At 52.0% G+C, this 13,755-nt stretch overlaps 2 protein-coding genes across 2 annotated transcripts; both read right to left on the minus strand.

Moving 5' to 3' along the window:
- Positions 1 to 1,584: 1,584 nt before the first annotated feature.
- Zglp1 (zinc finger GATA like protein 1) lies at positions 1,585 to 7,214 on the minus strand. Its single transcript, XM_021649178.2, has 5 exons — positions 6,689 to 7,214; positions 5,759 to 6,112; positions 2,444 to 2,526; positions 2,000 to 2,093; positions 1,585 to 1,821 (listed from the first exon to the last, which is right to left on the minus strand). The coding sequence occupies exons 1-5, from the start codon at positions 6,826 to 6,828 to the stop codon at positions 1,692 to 1,694; spliced, it is 801 nt and encodes a 266-aa protein (XP_021504853.1). The 5' UTR covers positions 6,829 to 7,214; the 3' UTR covers positions 1,585 to 1,691.
- Positions 7,215 to 7,305: 91 nt separating this feature from the next.
- On the minus strand, positions 7,306 to 13,620 carry Fdx2 (ferredoxin 2). The gene is made up of 5 exons (XM_021649182.2): positions 12,173 to 13,620; positions 12,046 to 12,100; positions 11,860 to 11,966; positions 7,843 to 7,930; positions 7,306 to 7,720 (listed from the first exon to the last, which is right to left on the minus strand). Exons 1-5 carry the CDS (start codon positions 12,318 to 12,320, stop codon positions 7,564 to 7,566), a joined length of 555 nt encoding a protein of 184 aa, XP_021504857.1. The 5' UTR covers positions 12,321 to 13,620; the 3' UTR covers positions 7,306 to 7,563.
- Positions 13,621 to 13,755: the final 135 nt, after the last annotated feature.

The raw sequence follows: 13,755 nt of genomic DNA on the forward strand, positions 1-13,755 counted from the left end.
GCTGCGGGTCATGAGTCCATGCCAACATCACCCGTTTAAGAATGTCTTGAAAACAACAACAACAACAAAAAAGGGAGCCCCGCTGGGAGGCCACTTGTCTGAACCCCAGCCCAGGGCAGGCAGAGACAGGTGGGTCCTTGTGCTTCCTGGACAGTCAACTTAGCTAACGTGGCAAGCTCTGTGTTCACGGAGAAGTCTTGTCTCAAAAAATAAGGTAGAGGGCCAGAAAGAGGGTTCAGGGAACAGAGGCCCTTACCCCTGAGTCTGATGGCCTGACTTCCATTCCTAGGACCCACGCAGCGGAAGGAGCAGCGGATCCCTGCAGGCTGTCTGCCCTCTGACTTCTGCAGGCATGCTGTGGTGTGAACGTGCGTACACACACATGTGCGCACACACACGTGCACACACACACATGTGCGCACACACACATGCACACACACACATGTGCGCACACACACGTGCACACACACACATGTGCGCACACACACATGTGCGCACACACACGTGCACACACACACACGTGCACACACACACGTGTGCGCACACACACACACACACACACACACACACACACACGTGTGCGCACACACACGTGCACACACAAGTAAAATGTCACAACAGCTAGGAATGGTGGTGCACGCGTACAGTTTTAGCACTGGGGGCGTTGAGGCAGGAGGATCATAGTATATTCAAGGCCAGCCTGGGCCGCACAAAACCCTGTTTTAGAAAAGCCAAGTATGGAGACAGGGTCTCTGTGCTCAGGCCTGTCTCTCACTTGCAGGCCTTAACCTTCCTAGTTCCATCACTGAGGCGACTTGGGTGTTTATGTGAGTGTACCTATGTGTAGGTCAATTCACCCAGGAAAAAACTCAGATTTGCCAGGCGTGTGTGCTAACTGCCTTTATTAGCTGAGCCATCTTGCTGGCTCATTTTTGAAAAAATTATTTGTCTTTAAAATTGAAACTTAAAGTGTATGTAGGTATATGTATGTGCACACCATGTGTGTGCCTAGTGTCCTTAAAAGACGGCAAGGGGCATCTGGTCCTCTAGAGCTGGAGTTAGTGATGGCTGTGAGCTGTCGTAGGTGCTGGGAATCGATCCTGGATCTTTTGGAAGGGCTTCCAGTGCTCCTCACTGAGCTGTCTCTTCAAGCCACCCTCCTCCCTTCTAAAACCTGGTTCTTCCTTATGCCAAACTGACTGTGCATACAAGCCACAGTTTTTACCACCCCAAAGAGGAAACAGCCCTTACCTCCCCAGGCTGGGGGAAGTGTGCAGGGTCACACAGGGTGGGATCCAGAGCTTTGAGCAGCCCAACCTTTAGCAGCAATGAGCATGGTCTCAGGTGGGCTGGACAGCATAACAGTAAAGATGTTCGTGGCCAAACCTGAGGACCTGAGTTCAATTTCTGGAATCCGCATGGCTTTGGAAGGTGAGAACCAGCTCCTGGAAGCTGTCCTCTGTTTTCGGAAACCAACGTGACACACACACGCACACACAGACAAATGTAAAAGAAAGTCTAAAGTAAAACATAATTACATAATTAAAAGTAATCATTTCAGAAATGATTTCCTTTTATTGGGGGTTCAGCCAAAACTGAGTAGAGGGAGCCCTGGGATCCCTGCCAGCCAGTGTGGGTGCTTTTCCCCTCAAGAAACAGAGACAAAACTGACTTGCTTATATGAAGAAGGGCTACAGTTCCTGAGTTGGGCTTAGCTGGGGGTCCTGAGCCATGCCACACCTGCCACACAGCCTCCTGGGCTGGATGCTTTTCCGTGGGACCAGCCAGCAACTGGAGCATCGGGTGCCATATTTCTTGTACCTGGAGGTGGGAGTAGGGAGCAGGGTATAAGAAACCACCATTTAGAATGCAGTGGAGAACTAGAAACTGCTAGGAGGAAACTATTCTCCTCAAAAGGTGGTTACTGTTCTTTCCCGAGTTCCCACACCAGCTGAGCCCAGACTGACGGCCCCACTCCCAACATCTCCAGATTGAGGACCTGATGCCACAGGCATTGCAGAGGGGGGTCCCATCTTCGGCATCTCTCCAGAGTGGAGTCCTCTGGGTCCTACAAGAAGCACAGCGTCGGGGCCCTGGAGGTCAGAGGTCAAAAGGCCAGAAGTCAATTCCAGAGGCTTGTGTGGGGCGGAGAATTTCGGGGGGCTGGGGTGCTCCCTGTTAAGGCTTCAGCAGCTCTGGCCCTGCCTTTGGTGTTGTCAGACAGAAGACAGGGAGAACCAGGAACGAGACAGATGGTGAGTCAGGTGGTGAGTCTCTGCTGAGGAGGAAGCTGGGGGTGGGGGTGACTCAGTCCTGGGGGGGGGCTCCTCTGAGCAGGTCTAAATGAGGAATTGGGATGAAGGAGGAGGCACGGAGAAAGGCAGAGAAGATGTGAAAATGGTACCCTCACGATACTCCTAGCTCACGTGGCTCTGTATCTCACCGAGGGCCTCGCTGCCTCCTGGGCTGACAAGGGCCTTGGGAGGGCTTGCAGGGAGCTTTGGTGAACAACTTCTACCAGGTAAGCTGCAAAAAGGACAAGACACGGCATCGGGGAGTCTGTTAGGCGGTCCCCCAAACGAATACTTCCCAGGTCCTCACATGCCCAGGCAAACACCGCCACTGAGCTATTTCCAGCCCTCTCTCTACCTTTTTTTAAACCAGACTTTTAATACCAAATCACAAAAGAATAAATTTAAAACTAACGTAGCACTGTCACAGGAAAAGTAAAAATTAATCAACTCTCTCTTGACTGTTTATTTTGAGACAAGGCCTTAGTGAGTGGCCCTGCCGCCTCCAACGTGGCTGGGGAGCCAGGCCTCCAGGGCTTCTTGTTTCTCTTCCTGTTGAGGCAGGGTCTCTTAACACCCAAGGCTGGCCTGGGTGCTCAGCCTCCTGAGTGCTGAGCTTGCAGGTGTGTAGAATCATACCCAGCTGGGAACAGCAGAATGTCATGGAGCTCAGGCTGGCTTGAACTCCCTATTGGCCCAGAATTTCTGGTCCTCTTGGTTCCATCTAGAAAATGCTGCGATCACAGGCATGCTTCCGTGCCCCTGCCAACTGGTTAATGCAGAGCTGGGGATGGAACCCAGGCTCTGTGCATGCTAGGCAAGCGCTCTACCCACTGAGCCACAGCCCCAAATTAAGATTCATCACCAAGGTTAACGGGCACCCCTCGGGAGGCATCTGATGTCTCAAAGTCCTGGCTTTGTACCCCACTAGGAGCAATAGAGTAATCAGTATTGTATTTAGTCAGGTTTGTTACATTTCTGTAATTCTAGTCTCAAGAGGGTACAGGATGGTGCAATTCTAGGCCAGCACAGTCTACATGAGACCTTGTCTCAAAAAAATAAAACATTATAATTAAAGAAAAACAAGTTGGCTATAGTGATTCATACACATAATCCTAGCACTAGGGAGGTGTGTGTGTGTGTGGGGGGGATACGGCAGAATTAGAAGTTCAAGGCCAGCCTGGGCTACATGAAATCCTGTTTGAAAAAAACAATAACATTAATAGAATACCATTCAGGGCCTTTGAGGTTGCTCACTGGGTGAAGTTTGCTGCCAAGTCCGATCACCTCAGTATAATCCTTGGAACGCACATGATAGAAGGAGGGGACCAGCTCCTGCAAGTTTGTTGTCTGGCCTAGCACACACCACATATATGCTCCCTAAATAAATAACTGTAATAAAAATGAAATGTTCGGCCAGGCGGTAGTGGTGCATGCCTGTGATCCCAGAGACAGGCAGGTCTGTGAGTTCAAGACCAGCAGGACAGACAGCCAAGGCTACACAGAGAAACCCTATCTCAAAAAACCAAAACAAACAAAACAACAAAAAAGCAAAAAAAAAAAGGGCTTGCATGAGGATATGATTAGGTTCTAAGCAAACACAAACAATAAGCCTTTTAAGAAGTTGTTAGGGCTGGAGAGATGGCTCAGAGGTTAAGAGCACTGGCTGCTCTTACAGAGGTCCTGAGTTCAATTCCCATCAACCACATGGTGGCTCACGACCATCTATAATGAGATCTGGTGCCCTCTTCTGGCCTGCAGACAGAACACTGTATATGTAACAAAATCTTTAAAAAAAAAAAAAAAGAAGAAGCGGTTATACGGTTTATTTATGAGTATCTGCGAACGTCAGTCTGTGTCAGCCTGTATGTGAGTGGAGGGCAGAGGACTTGTGGGAGTCAGCTGTCTCCTTTCCCCACCTTCTAGGATGAACTCAGGTCAGCAGGCCTGACCGCAAGCACCTTCTCCCACAGAGCCACCTCACCCACCCGTAGCTACATGTATTTTTTGAGACAGATGTTCGGCCCAGGCTAGCCAGCTTCAAACTCAAGATTTTCCAACTCCAGGGGCCGTGGTGGCACACATTTTAATCCCAGCACTTGAGAGGCAGAGGCAGGTGGATCTCTGTGAGTTTGAGCTTGGTCTACAAAGCAAGTCCCAGACAACCAGGGCTACAGAGAAATCCTGTCCAGAAAAAAAAAAAAAAAACAAAACAACCAAACAAACAAATCCTCCAACTGCATTGTCCTGGGTGTTGGGATTACAAGCTTTTAAGTTTTGGGTGTATTTTTGTTTATGAACATTTTTGTTTGTTTGTTTTCTTAAGACAAGGTTTCTCTGACTAGCTTTGGGTGTCCTGGCCTCACTTTGTAGACCAGGCTGGCCTCAAACACACATAGACCTGCCTGTCTCTGCCTCCCTGAGTGCTGAGACTACAGGTATGTGCCACCACACCTGGCTATTATGTTTTTTTTCTTTTTTCTTTTCTTTTCTTTTTTTTTTTTTGAGACAGAGTTTTTCTTCAGAGAAGGCAGTTCTGGAAACTCTCTTTGTAGACCAGGACGATCTCCAACTCGGAGATCTGCCTGTCTCTGCCTCCCCAGTGCTGGGACTGAAGGTTATTTTAAAAAGTACTTGTGGCTGGGCAGAGGTGACACACACCTGTCATTCTAACAACTGGGAGCAGACGCAGGTGGATCTCTGTGAGTTCGAGGCCAGCCTGGTCTACAGAGGGAGTTCCTGGACAGCCAACGCTACACAGAGAAACCCTGCCTCAAAAAAAAAAAAAATTACTTGTGTTTATTTGTGTGATGTTTGATTTTGTGAGTTTATGTGCACTGAATGTGTACAGGAGCTGGGGAAGGCAAGGTTCACTAGGACGGGAGCTGCTTGTGCACTGTAACTTGTGTACTGTAAACGGGGTGCTCAGAATGGAGCCACGGTGCACTACAGGAGAAGCGCTTTTGTAAAAAAGAAAAAAGTTATTTTTGTTTTTTTATACATTGGTGTTTCGCCTGCGTGTATGTGTGTATAAGAGTGTCAGAGCCTTAGAACTGGAGTCGGGCAGTTGTGAGCTACCAACCAAATGGGCACTGGGAATTGAACCTTGGTCCTCTGGAAGAGAGCAGCCAGCCCTCTTAACCACTGAGCCACCTCTCCACCCCGAAAGGTGCACACTCTTAATTGCTGAGCCAGGTGGATTTTAATTTTTTTCTGAGCCAGGGTCTAGCCATGTAGCCAGGCTGGCTTTGAATGTGCGTCGGCTCTTTCCTTACACCCAGCTCTCAGCCTTTTTCACTGTCTCGAGACAAGGGTCTCATTTAGTTTCACAAACTGGCCTTGAACTCAGTCTGCAGCTCAAGTCCTTCCGCAGTCTCCCAAAACAGCTGGAAGGTCAGGGTCCTACTACCAGGCCTAAGTTACTGTTATTATACTCAGCATCTGCTATCATAGCTGAGAGTCCCTACCTGTAGGTGGGCACAATCTGGAGGCTAGAATCCGGCTGGATCTGGAACTCCAGGGTCACCCCCTTGAACCTGGGGTCCACCTTCTCAATGCCCATTCGGGGGTTCAGCTGCTTCCGTGATCTTCTCTGGGGTGAGGCCGGGGAAACAGCGCTGGAAGTTTCCGTTTTGGGATACTGTGTGCTCTTGGGGTTCCTGGCCATACTTAGTGGGTCTGACATCCCAATTACCATCAGCTCCCAGCACGGCCCCAGGGTCTGGGTGGGTGGAGAAGGGGACCCTGGTGGCTCCTCCTCTTTCTCTTGGAGGAAAGGCAGTGCTGTGCTGACTGAGTCCTGGCACGCGGACCACAGGGACCTGGGGATAAGAAGCAGTAAGGCGTGGCCACCCCTTTCTGGTGGCTTGGATTTGGTCGGGGTGGAGGTGGGTGGGGCGCCATCCAGTCGGTGCCTCTCCTTGGTGATCCTGTGCTCCACCTGGAGCCAGAGTCTTGGGTTATTAGGTTTAAAAGTTGAAATAATTTTGTTAGCGGACACCGTTTCCCCCGATCTCCCCTCCCTGGCCCCGTGGCGACCCTCAACTCCCCATCAGCCACTCCCCACCATTAACAAAGCAGGGACCCACCCTAGGCGTGAATCTGCCCGATTCACTCTGCTGTCTATAGCAACCATTGGTCAATCGGCCCATCCACTACCGTTTGTTAGCAGGTGACCCTCATCACCCCACGGATGAGCCCTCGGTAACACTTCCTAGGGCCATACAGCCACAGTAGGGCGGGTGGGATGGAGATCAGCTGTGCCCTTCTGTTTGTAGGGGCTGAAACTTGGTACGTGCCCGTAACAGGCTCAGAAGCTGGGGATCGTGACCCCTCCATCTCTGGGCCTGGTGAGGCATTAGCAGGGGTGGGCGGTGGAGGAGTCTCATACCACGCACCTGCCATTGGGAGTGAGGCATCTCAGGGCTCCAGGCTCCAGCGTGGGGGGTCGACTCTTCCGGAGCGATTCGGTGTCCAGACAAGGTGGCGCCAGAAGTTCCTGCCGGCGCGTCAACTCGCGGGCTGGAGCTGCCTCCATGCCCACTCTGGGCCCCACTGCGGAACCTCTCTGCCCCGCCCCCAGCCCCCAGCCCCCAGCCCCCCCCAGGGGTAAACCCGAGGGTGAGGAAGGCGAGGGTGATGACGATGGGCGCCACCTGGGCGGAGCTGGCCGGCGCAGGTCACGTGGGGGCGCTGTTTGCACCTGGGCGTACTTTTTGCAGTGGCTGCCAGGAGCCTCAGCTGTGTGGCTCGAGAAGCTGTGTGATCAGGAAAGTACCCCTGGGTAGCCCCTCTTTGCCACACATCTTCTGATCACTTAGCTCGGCGCTGTTGATCCCTTCTCTGCGGCCGAGGCGGGGCCTGGCCACACAGGGGGCGTCCCCAGGAAGAAGGGCTTCCCAGGCGCTGTCACGGGGGTGGGGGGTGGGGGGACGGCGGCGGGTGAAGGCACATCTAGAACCCCAGCACTCGGAGCTGGGTAGACTGAGTCCCCAAGGACGAAACATGCCGCAGATGTGTGTGAGTTTTTATTGCAGCTCTGGGTTAAGTCCATCCTTAATTTACAGTTCGATTCTCCCTGGTGGATTGACACACCCAAGATGGAGACCCATCCCGTCCCCCTCAGGGCCCGGACACTGGTTTGTTCCCAGTGGCAGCTCTTGTCTCACACTGTGCTTCCAACTTCTCGTTTCCGACCAGTCCGTGCTCTGGGGCCGGGAGGGATGGCTTTTCTTTCTGGTTCCATGGCCCTGCGCAGCCCAGCGGCCTCATGTCAGTGGGGCTTGGGGATGTGGCCATCCACGTAGAAATTCCTGGTGATCTTGGGAAGCGCAAACTCAGCCCCCTCCAGCTCAGGGGTCAGCACGATCTGGCAGCCCAGTCTCGAGTTCTCCTGGAGCAGGGGGGCCATGTCCAACATGTCGTCCTCCCTGGGCGGAGGACAGCCAGCGGTCAGGGCTTGTGGGGCCTGAGGCGGCTGGAGGGAGGTGGAAGGGCCCTGGGCACAGGAGGCAGATAGATGCCTGCAGTGGAGCTGGGGCTGCCCACTCACCTCTCCTCAGGAGGAGGCAGGAGATCCAGGTGGGCCTCACTCACGTAAACATGGCAGGTGGAACACGCCAGGGACGCTTCGCAGGCCCCTGGGACAGGAAGGGAGAGGCACGGCCTGAGTGAGGAGCCGCTTCCACCTCGGCTCCCTAGCCCCATCTTCCTCACAGCCAACAGCTTCTAGCTTGTCTGCAGGCTTGTTTAAGACAATCTCAGATAGCCCAGACTAGTATTAAATTCACCATGTAGCCAAAGACGACCTTGAACTGATTCTCCTGCCTCAACCTCCCAAGCACTCCCAATCGTGAACCATTACATCTAGTCCCACACTGACTCTCACTACACTAACCTCACTTCCACCTCAGGCCCCGTGCACTCCTGTACCTGTGACCTAGAATGTTCTCTACTTTGCTTATTCATTCAAGATTTCAACTCGATTATTTCCCGATTTCCCCAGCTTCCTCCCCACCCACCCCCCTTTTTGGTGGCACTTAAGACATGTAACTTTTTAAAAAGGGCATTAGGGGTTGATCTAGGGTCTTGAACGAGCAGGAGTGGTCCACACTAAGTCACATCCTCAGTTCTTTACAACCCTTTTGTTTTATTGTTGTGCGTGCGTGTGTGGAGGTCACAGGGCAGCTGTGTAGCGCTGGTGCCCTCCACACACCTTGACCTGGGTGCTGAGGATTGGAATCAGTGCCTCTAGTCACTGAGCCATCTCATCATCCTCATCATCCTCCCACATTTGTAATTTGTGAGAAACTCTTAGTAAATTATCCAGGCTGGCTTTGAATCTAAAAAGCAATCGACAACTTTCCTTTCTGAAATCTCTCAACTTATTTATTGGGACAGGGTTTCTCTGTGTAGCCTTGGCTATCCTGGATTGACTTTATAGACCAGGCTGGCCTCAAACTCAGTGATCCACCTGCCTCTGCCTCCCCGAGTGCTAGGATTACAGGCGTGCACCACTGCACCCGGCTTGAAATTTTTTTTAAAGATGGTCTCAGCATAAATTTCTGGCTGTCCTGTCCTAGAATGCACGAGTAGACCAGGATGGCTTTGAACTTAAGAGATCTGCCTCCTGCCTCCAAGTGCTGGGACTAAGGGCATGCACCCCCATGCCCTGTTCCTGAAAGCTTTTAAAACATTTATTTATTTACACGTGTGTGAATCTGTGTGGGAATTTTCACGCCACAATGTGCGGGTCAGAGAACAACTTAAGATACTGGTTCTCCTTCCTTGTCAGTTCTGGGGATGGAATTCAGGTCAGACTTGGTGGCAACTGCCCTTTAACCAATGAGCCACTGTGCCAACTCAGACAATGAACTTGACCCTGCTTCAGCTTCCCAAGTAGCTAGGATTACAGGCCTGAGCCACCGGGTCTCACTTGTTTTGTCTAAACTGGTCCCAAGTTGGTCAACTCCTAGGCTCAGATCCTACGCCTAGTCTTTCTGATGCTTAGCTTCTGTAGCAGCTGGGGCCACAGGAACACCTACCGTGGAGCACACCCACGCTCGCCCAGGTGAGCTACAGCTGCCTTTTTATCTTTGGGCTGGCTGTTGATCCACCCTCCTCTCTACCAAGCATTGAGTGTGTTCATCCTCACGGCAAGCTTGCTGAGAAATGCTAGGTCACCCTTCTGTCAGGAAACAGGCTCAGAGAATGGGTTTGGCGCTCACACAGTTGGTGAGGCCCCACAGACATGGCCTACCTGCTTCCAAACTGTTCCCAACTCCGCTCTGTACAGCGGCTGCTGGACCAAGGAACAGACAACTCATCCACATCCCAACATCTCTAGCGCTTTTTACTGGTTTGGGGCTTGTTTTGAGAAAGAATCTCACTGTGTCGCCCTGCTGTCCCGGAACTTGCTATACAGACACCAGGCTGGCCTCAAACTCTCCTCCCACGTGTATGCCACCATGCCTGGCCACCTCTGCCAGCTTTAGATTAAGTCAGGCCTCCTACTCCATTAACCTAGCACTGTCCCTTCCAACTGGTCTGTCAATGAAAACCTAACAGTTTCTTTATTCCTGGGCTGACAGTCCCCAGGCTAGCCCAGGCTAGCATGATATGCCAGAGGACCTCCGGTACACACAGTAGGTAGTGTTCACACAGGGACTCCAACTTTTTTTTTTTTGAGACATGGACTCTTGCTAAGTTATCCAGGCTGGATAGGAATCTAAACTGAGTCTTGCTGTAAGTCCATGGTTGGCCTGGAATAAATTCATTAGGTGAAGGGGTTACCACTAAGCCCAATGACCTAAAGTCAATCCCTAGGAAAACATGGAAGGAGTGAACCAGGTTCCTCAAGTTCTCCTTTGGTCTCTACAGAGGCATACATATGCACACTACATCAATACAATAAGGAAAATACTCATCAGGACTCACACAAGGGCAGCTGGAGGGCTGACATGCCCCATGTGACTGTTGCTGCTGGATCCCACCCACCTGTCACACCAGGAATTACTGCCTTGTCTATTCATAAAGCTGTCCCACGGAACTGGCCCTCAACATACACCCATTTCAGACCTGCTTTCACTGAGGACCTTAAGAGGACACAGGTGACGTGAATTTGGGACATTGTGGGACAGATGTCAGAGAGCAAATGAAACATAAACTCTATGGGATCACTAAATACACAGGCAGACATGGGCATTGGGGCTTAAGCTGGGGTGAAAAGATGCCAAATTGCCGGGTCTGAAGAATGAGAAGGAACAAAACAATTTGCTGGCAAAGCACTTCTGACAGAGAACAGTAAGCACAATGGTCCTGCGATAGTACTGAGCTCTGTGCCCGAAGACCAGCAAGAGAGCCCAGAGGGACAGCGCTGGCACATGCCTATGATCCCAGCACTGAAGAGACAGAGCTCTGTCAGCTCGAGGGGCACAGAGACCCTGTCTCAATACCACCACTCCCCAAATGGTAGCCAGTGGCTGGACTAGAGGACAGAGAGGTCAATAGCAAGAATCCACACACTTGCAGAGAACACACACACTCTCATCCCCAGTAATAAAATGCTCAGGAAGGGCTGCACCAAAACCAAGCTTTGATTTAGTGTCATATTTTAAAAAGACTTTTCATTTTTCAGTGTTTATGTCTCTGTGTGGGCTGTGCATGAGAATGCAATGCCCACGGAGGCCAGATTAGGATACAAGCCCCAGGAGCTATTGGTTGTGCCTTGCTTGGCATAGCACGGGTAGGTAGGCAGAGAACACAGGTTTTCTGCAAGAGCCATACGAACCGAGCAACCTCTCCAGTTCCATTGTTTTCTTTTTCATAAGGGATATTTCTGTGAGTACACGAACTGTGTGCCTGACACGGGCTGAGGTGGGGTCGGCCTCTTTCCTTCTGCTGATACAGGGACTTGGAATTAAACTCAGGTTGGCAGGCTTGGGTGGGAGCCATCTTACCAGCTTTAACTCAAAGGTGGCTAAACAGTGGAAACAACCTGTAATCACAGAGAAAGCTGAGGCAGGAGGATCAGCCAGTGGGTTTAGGGCTGAGTCACAGAGACTGGGTCTTAACCTTCTCAGCATTCTGGAGGTAGAGGCAGGAGGATCACGGTTGTGTGTCCGAGCCTAGCCTGGTTACATAGCTGGTTTCAGAACAGTCTGAGCAGCATGAACTCTTATCTCAGTTCTTCCCAATCCACCCATAAGGTGATGTGGTAACCCTTCACCCTTGCCTGTGGTCTCAGGACTGAGAAAGTGGAGGCAGGAGGATCCCTGTAATGGCTTGCAGGTAGCCTGGATTACATATTTAGATTCCCGGGCAGCCTGCATCACTGAATGAGCCCTGAATACCGACCCACCCATGGCCCTCCTGACCAAAAATATCAGGTTGTGGTAGTGCGGACCTGTCATACCAGCACTCGGGTGGTGGAGGCAGGAGGGTCAGAAGTTCAAAGCCACTCTCCCCATACACAGTAAGATCAAGGCTAGCCTGAGCTATATGAGGCTTTGTCTCAAAAACACAAAAAAAGAACGAACAGTAAGGGTTTCTCCAATTCCCTATTACCTACCTTCCAGGTCCACCCCGTGGCGCTGGGCCAGGTGAAGAACATTGTCCCCGACTCTGCCTCTCACCGGGATCCGCCGACCAGAGCGGTCCACGAACACCACGTTGACCCTGGGGACAGACGGGGTGCAGGTGCTGAGCCGGGGACCGGCCACAGGGTGGGGCAGGGCGTGGCGTGGCGGGCACTCACGCATCCCCGGGGAGCTCCGGGCCGTCCGCCTCGTCCTCGCCTGCGCGCCGCTCGCCTGTAAACACACGAGTAGGTGAGCGGCTGCGGCCTCGCTGCCCGCCCCGCGGCCCGGACCGGCCCCAGGTACCTGTGGTCCCGAACATCCTGGACGTCGCGGCCGCGTGTCCGGCCCCAGCACCCCAAGATCCCCCGGCCGCCCGCAACAGGACCCGGGCGCTCACGCCGCGGGCCATGGAGGCGGCCATGATAGGCCACGTGACCGGAAGACCGAGCATGCTCAGTGCGTAGGTTACCACTGTAATCGCGTAGGGTCAGAGGTGATGTACCGGGATCCAGCCTGGACTTCCGGCCTCACCCTGTGGTTGGATTTTTCTCGAGTCTTATTGTATGTTTTCTGCTCGAATGTATTCAAGAGCATCAAGTGGGTGCCTGTGGACACCAGAAAGTTCCGTGTGGGATCTGGGAACTGAACTCCGGTTCTCTGCAAGAGCAACAATCAGGACCAACCTCTGAGCCCTTTAATTTTGAGACAGGGTCCCAGTGTGTAGTCCAGGCTGATCTTGAACTCCGGGTGCCTTTGCTGGAATTCAGGGTTATGTGTCACCATGCTCAAGCTTAAAAAAAATTGTGGAGTGTGAGACAGGGTTTCTCTATACAGACTTAACTGTTCTAGAACTTGCTATCCAGACCAGGCTGGCTTCGAATTCGTGTGCCACCATGCCCAATTTAAACTTTGGAAATTGTGTGCTCTCAGAGCTCTTCTGTAATATATGTATGTGTAGGTCAGACAACTTGTGGGAATCAGTTCTCTCCTTCAAACATTTGGGCCCCAGGCATAAAACTCAGGTTGTCAGGTTTGGTGATGTGTCCTTACCATAATACTGGGCTATCTTGCTGGGCCCACAGTTTATCTCAAGAACCAGCCAGCTGATACTTTTTTTTTTTTTTAAAACCGTTTACTTACAAACTTTAATTCAGCAAAGGTCTATGTGGGAGAATGGGGAGAGGGGATAACCCCCCTGGAGTGGGTTTGGATCATTAGGATTGGGGAGGGAGGCTGGTGGCTCAGCTGTCCAGGGGCAGAGTCCCTAGGTCCCCTCAGATGGGCAGAGAGGAGGCTGGCTCCAGTAAACCAGCCTGGGTGTGGTGATGATCTGGGTTTGGAGGGACACCATAGAGGCCCAATGACCTGGGTAACAATGGTCAACTTTCACAGACAGCAGGGGAGACTGTTGAAGCCAGCAGAAAATACTGGTCTCTGCACCCAGGCTTTGGGCAAATGGGGTGGTTTGCCAAGACCAAGGCTTTGGCCTTCTATCTGCAGGGCAGACACCCTGGACAAAGGGCGATCCCTAGGCCAGAGCTCTTTGGTCCTGAGTCGAGCTTCTGGAGCTCGGCATCTGAGAGGCTCTGACATCTGAGAGGCTCTGACCTCGTAGGACCTGCGGCCCAGCTTTAAGGCATCAGAAGGCAAGGAGACTGGGGCTGGGGTACTGGCCGGAATAGGCAGGCAGGGGCATGACAGCTATACCTGCAGCAGATGATTAGGAAGCGAATTGGGTTAATTTGTTGGAACCTGCACGTGTGGAATGGAGGCCCAGGTAGGCCAGACCCTGAAGGAATCAAAGTTGGGGCTTTTTCTGGGAGTGGGTGGGTTGGGTGATGTGGTCATCATCCTGGTTGCTTTTAAAAATAATAAGAATTATAAAA

This window comes from Meriones unguiculatus, chromosome 1 (genome assembly GCF_030254825.1).
Source record: "Meriones unguiculatus strain TT.TT164.6M chromosome 1, Bangor_MerUng_6.1, whole genome shotgun sequence".
NCBI classification, from domain to species: domain Eukaryota; kingdom Metazoa; phylum Chordata; class Mammalia; order Rodentia; family Muridae; genus Meriones; species Meriones unguiculatus.

What these genes read in the sequence shown, in the direction of transcription:
- Zglp1 (XM_021649178.2), bottom strand. Translation starts at nt 6,828, where the DNA reads ATGGAGGCAGCTCCAGCCCGCGAGTTGACGCGCCGGCAGGAACTTCTG. An exon ending in AGGAGGCAGCGAGGCCCTCG is followed by an intron (nt 2,094 to 2,443) that starts GTGAGATACAGA and finishes TCTGACCTCCAG; the next exon opens with GGCCCCGACGCTGTGCTTCT. An exon ending in TGCAATGCCTGTGGCATCAG is followed by an intron (nt 1,822 to 1,999) that starts GTCCTCAATCTG and finishes TCCCACCTCCAG; the next exon opens with GTACAAGAAATATGGCACCC.
- Fdx2 (XM_021649182.2), bottom strand. Translation starts at nt 12,320, where the DNA reads ATGCTCGGTCTTCCGGTCACGTGGCCTATCATGGCCGCCTCCATGGCC. An exon ending in CCGGAGCTCCCCGGGGATGC is followed by an intron (nt 11,967 to 12,045) that starts GTGAGTGCCCGC and finishes GTCTGTCCCCAG; the next exon opens with GGTCAACGTGGTGTTCGTGG. An exon ending in CCACGGGGTGGACCTGGAAG is followed by an intron (nt 7,931 to 11,859) that starts GTAGGTAATAGG and finishes TTCCTGTCCCAG; the next exon opens with GGGCCTGCGAAGCGTCCCTG.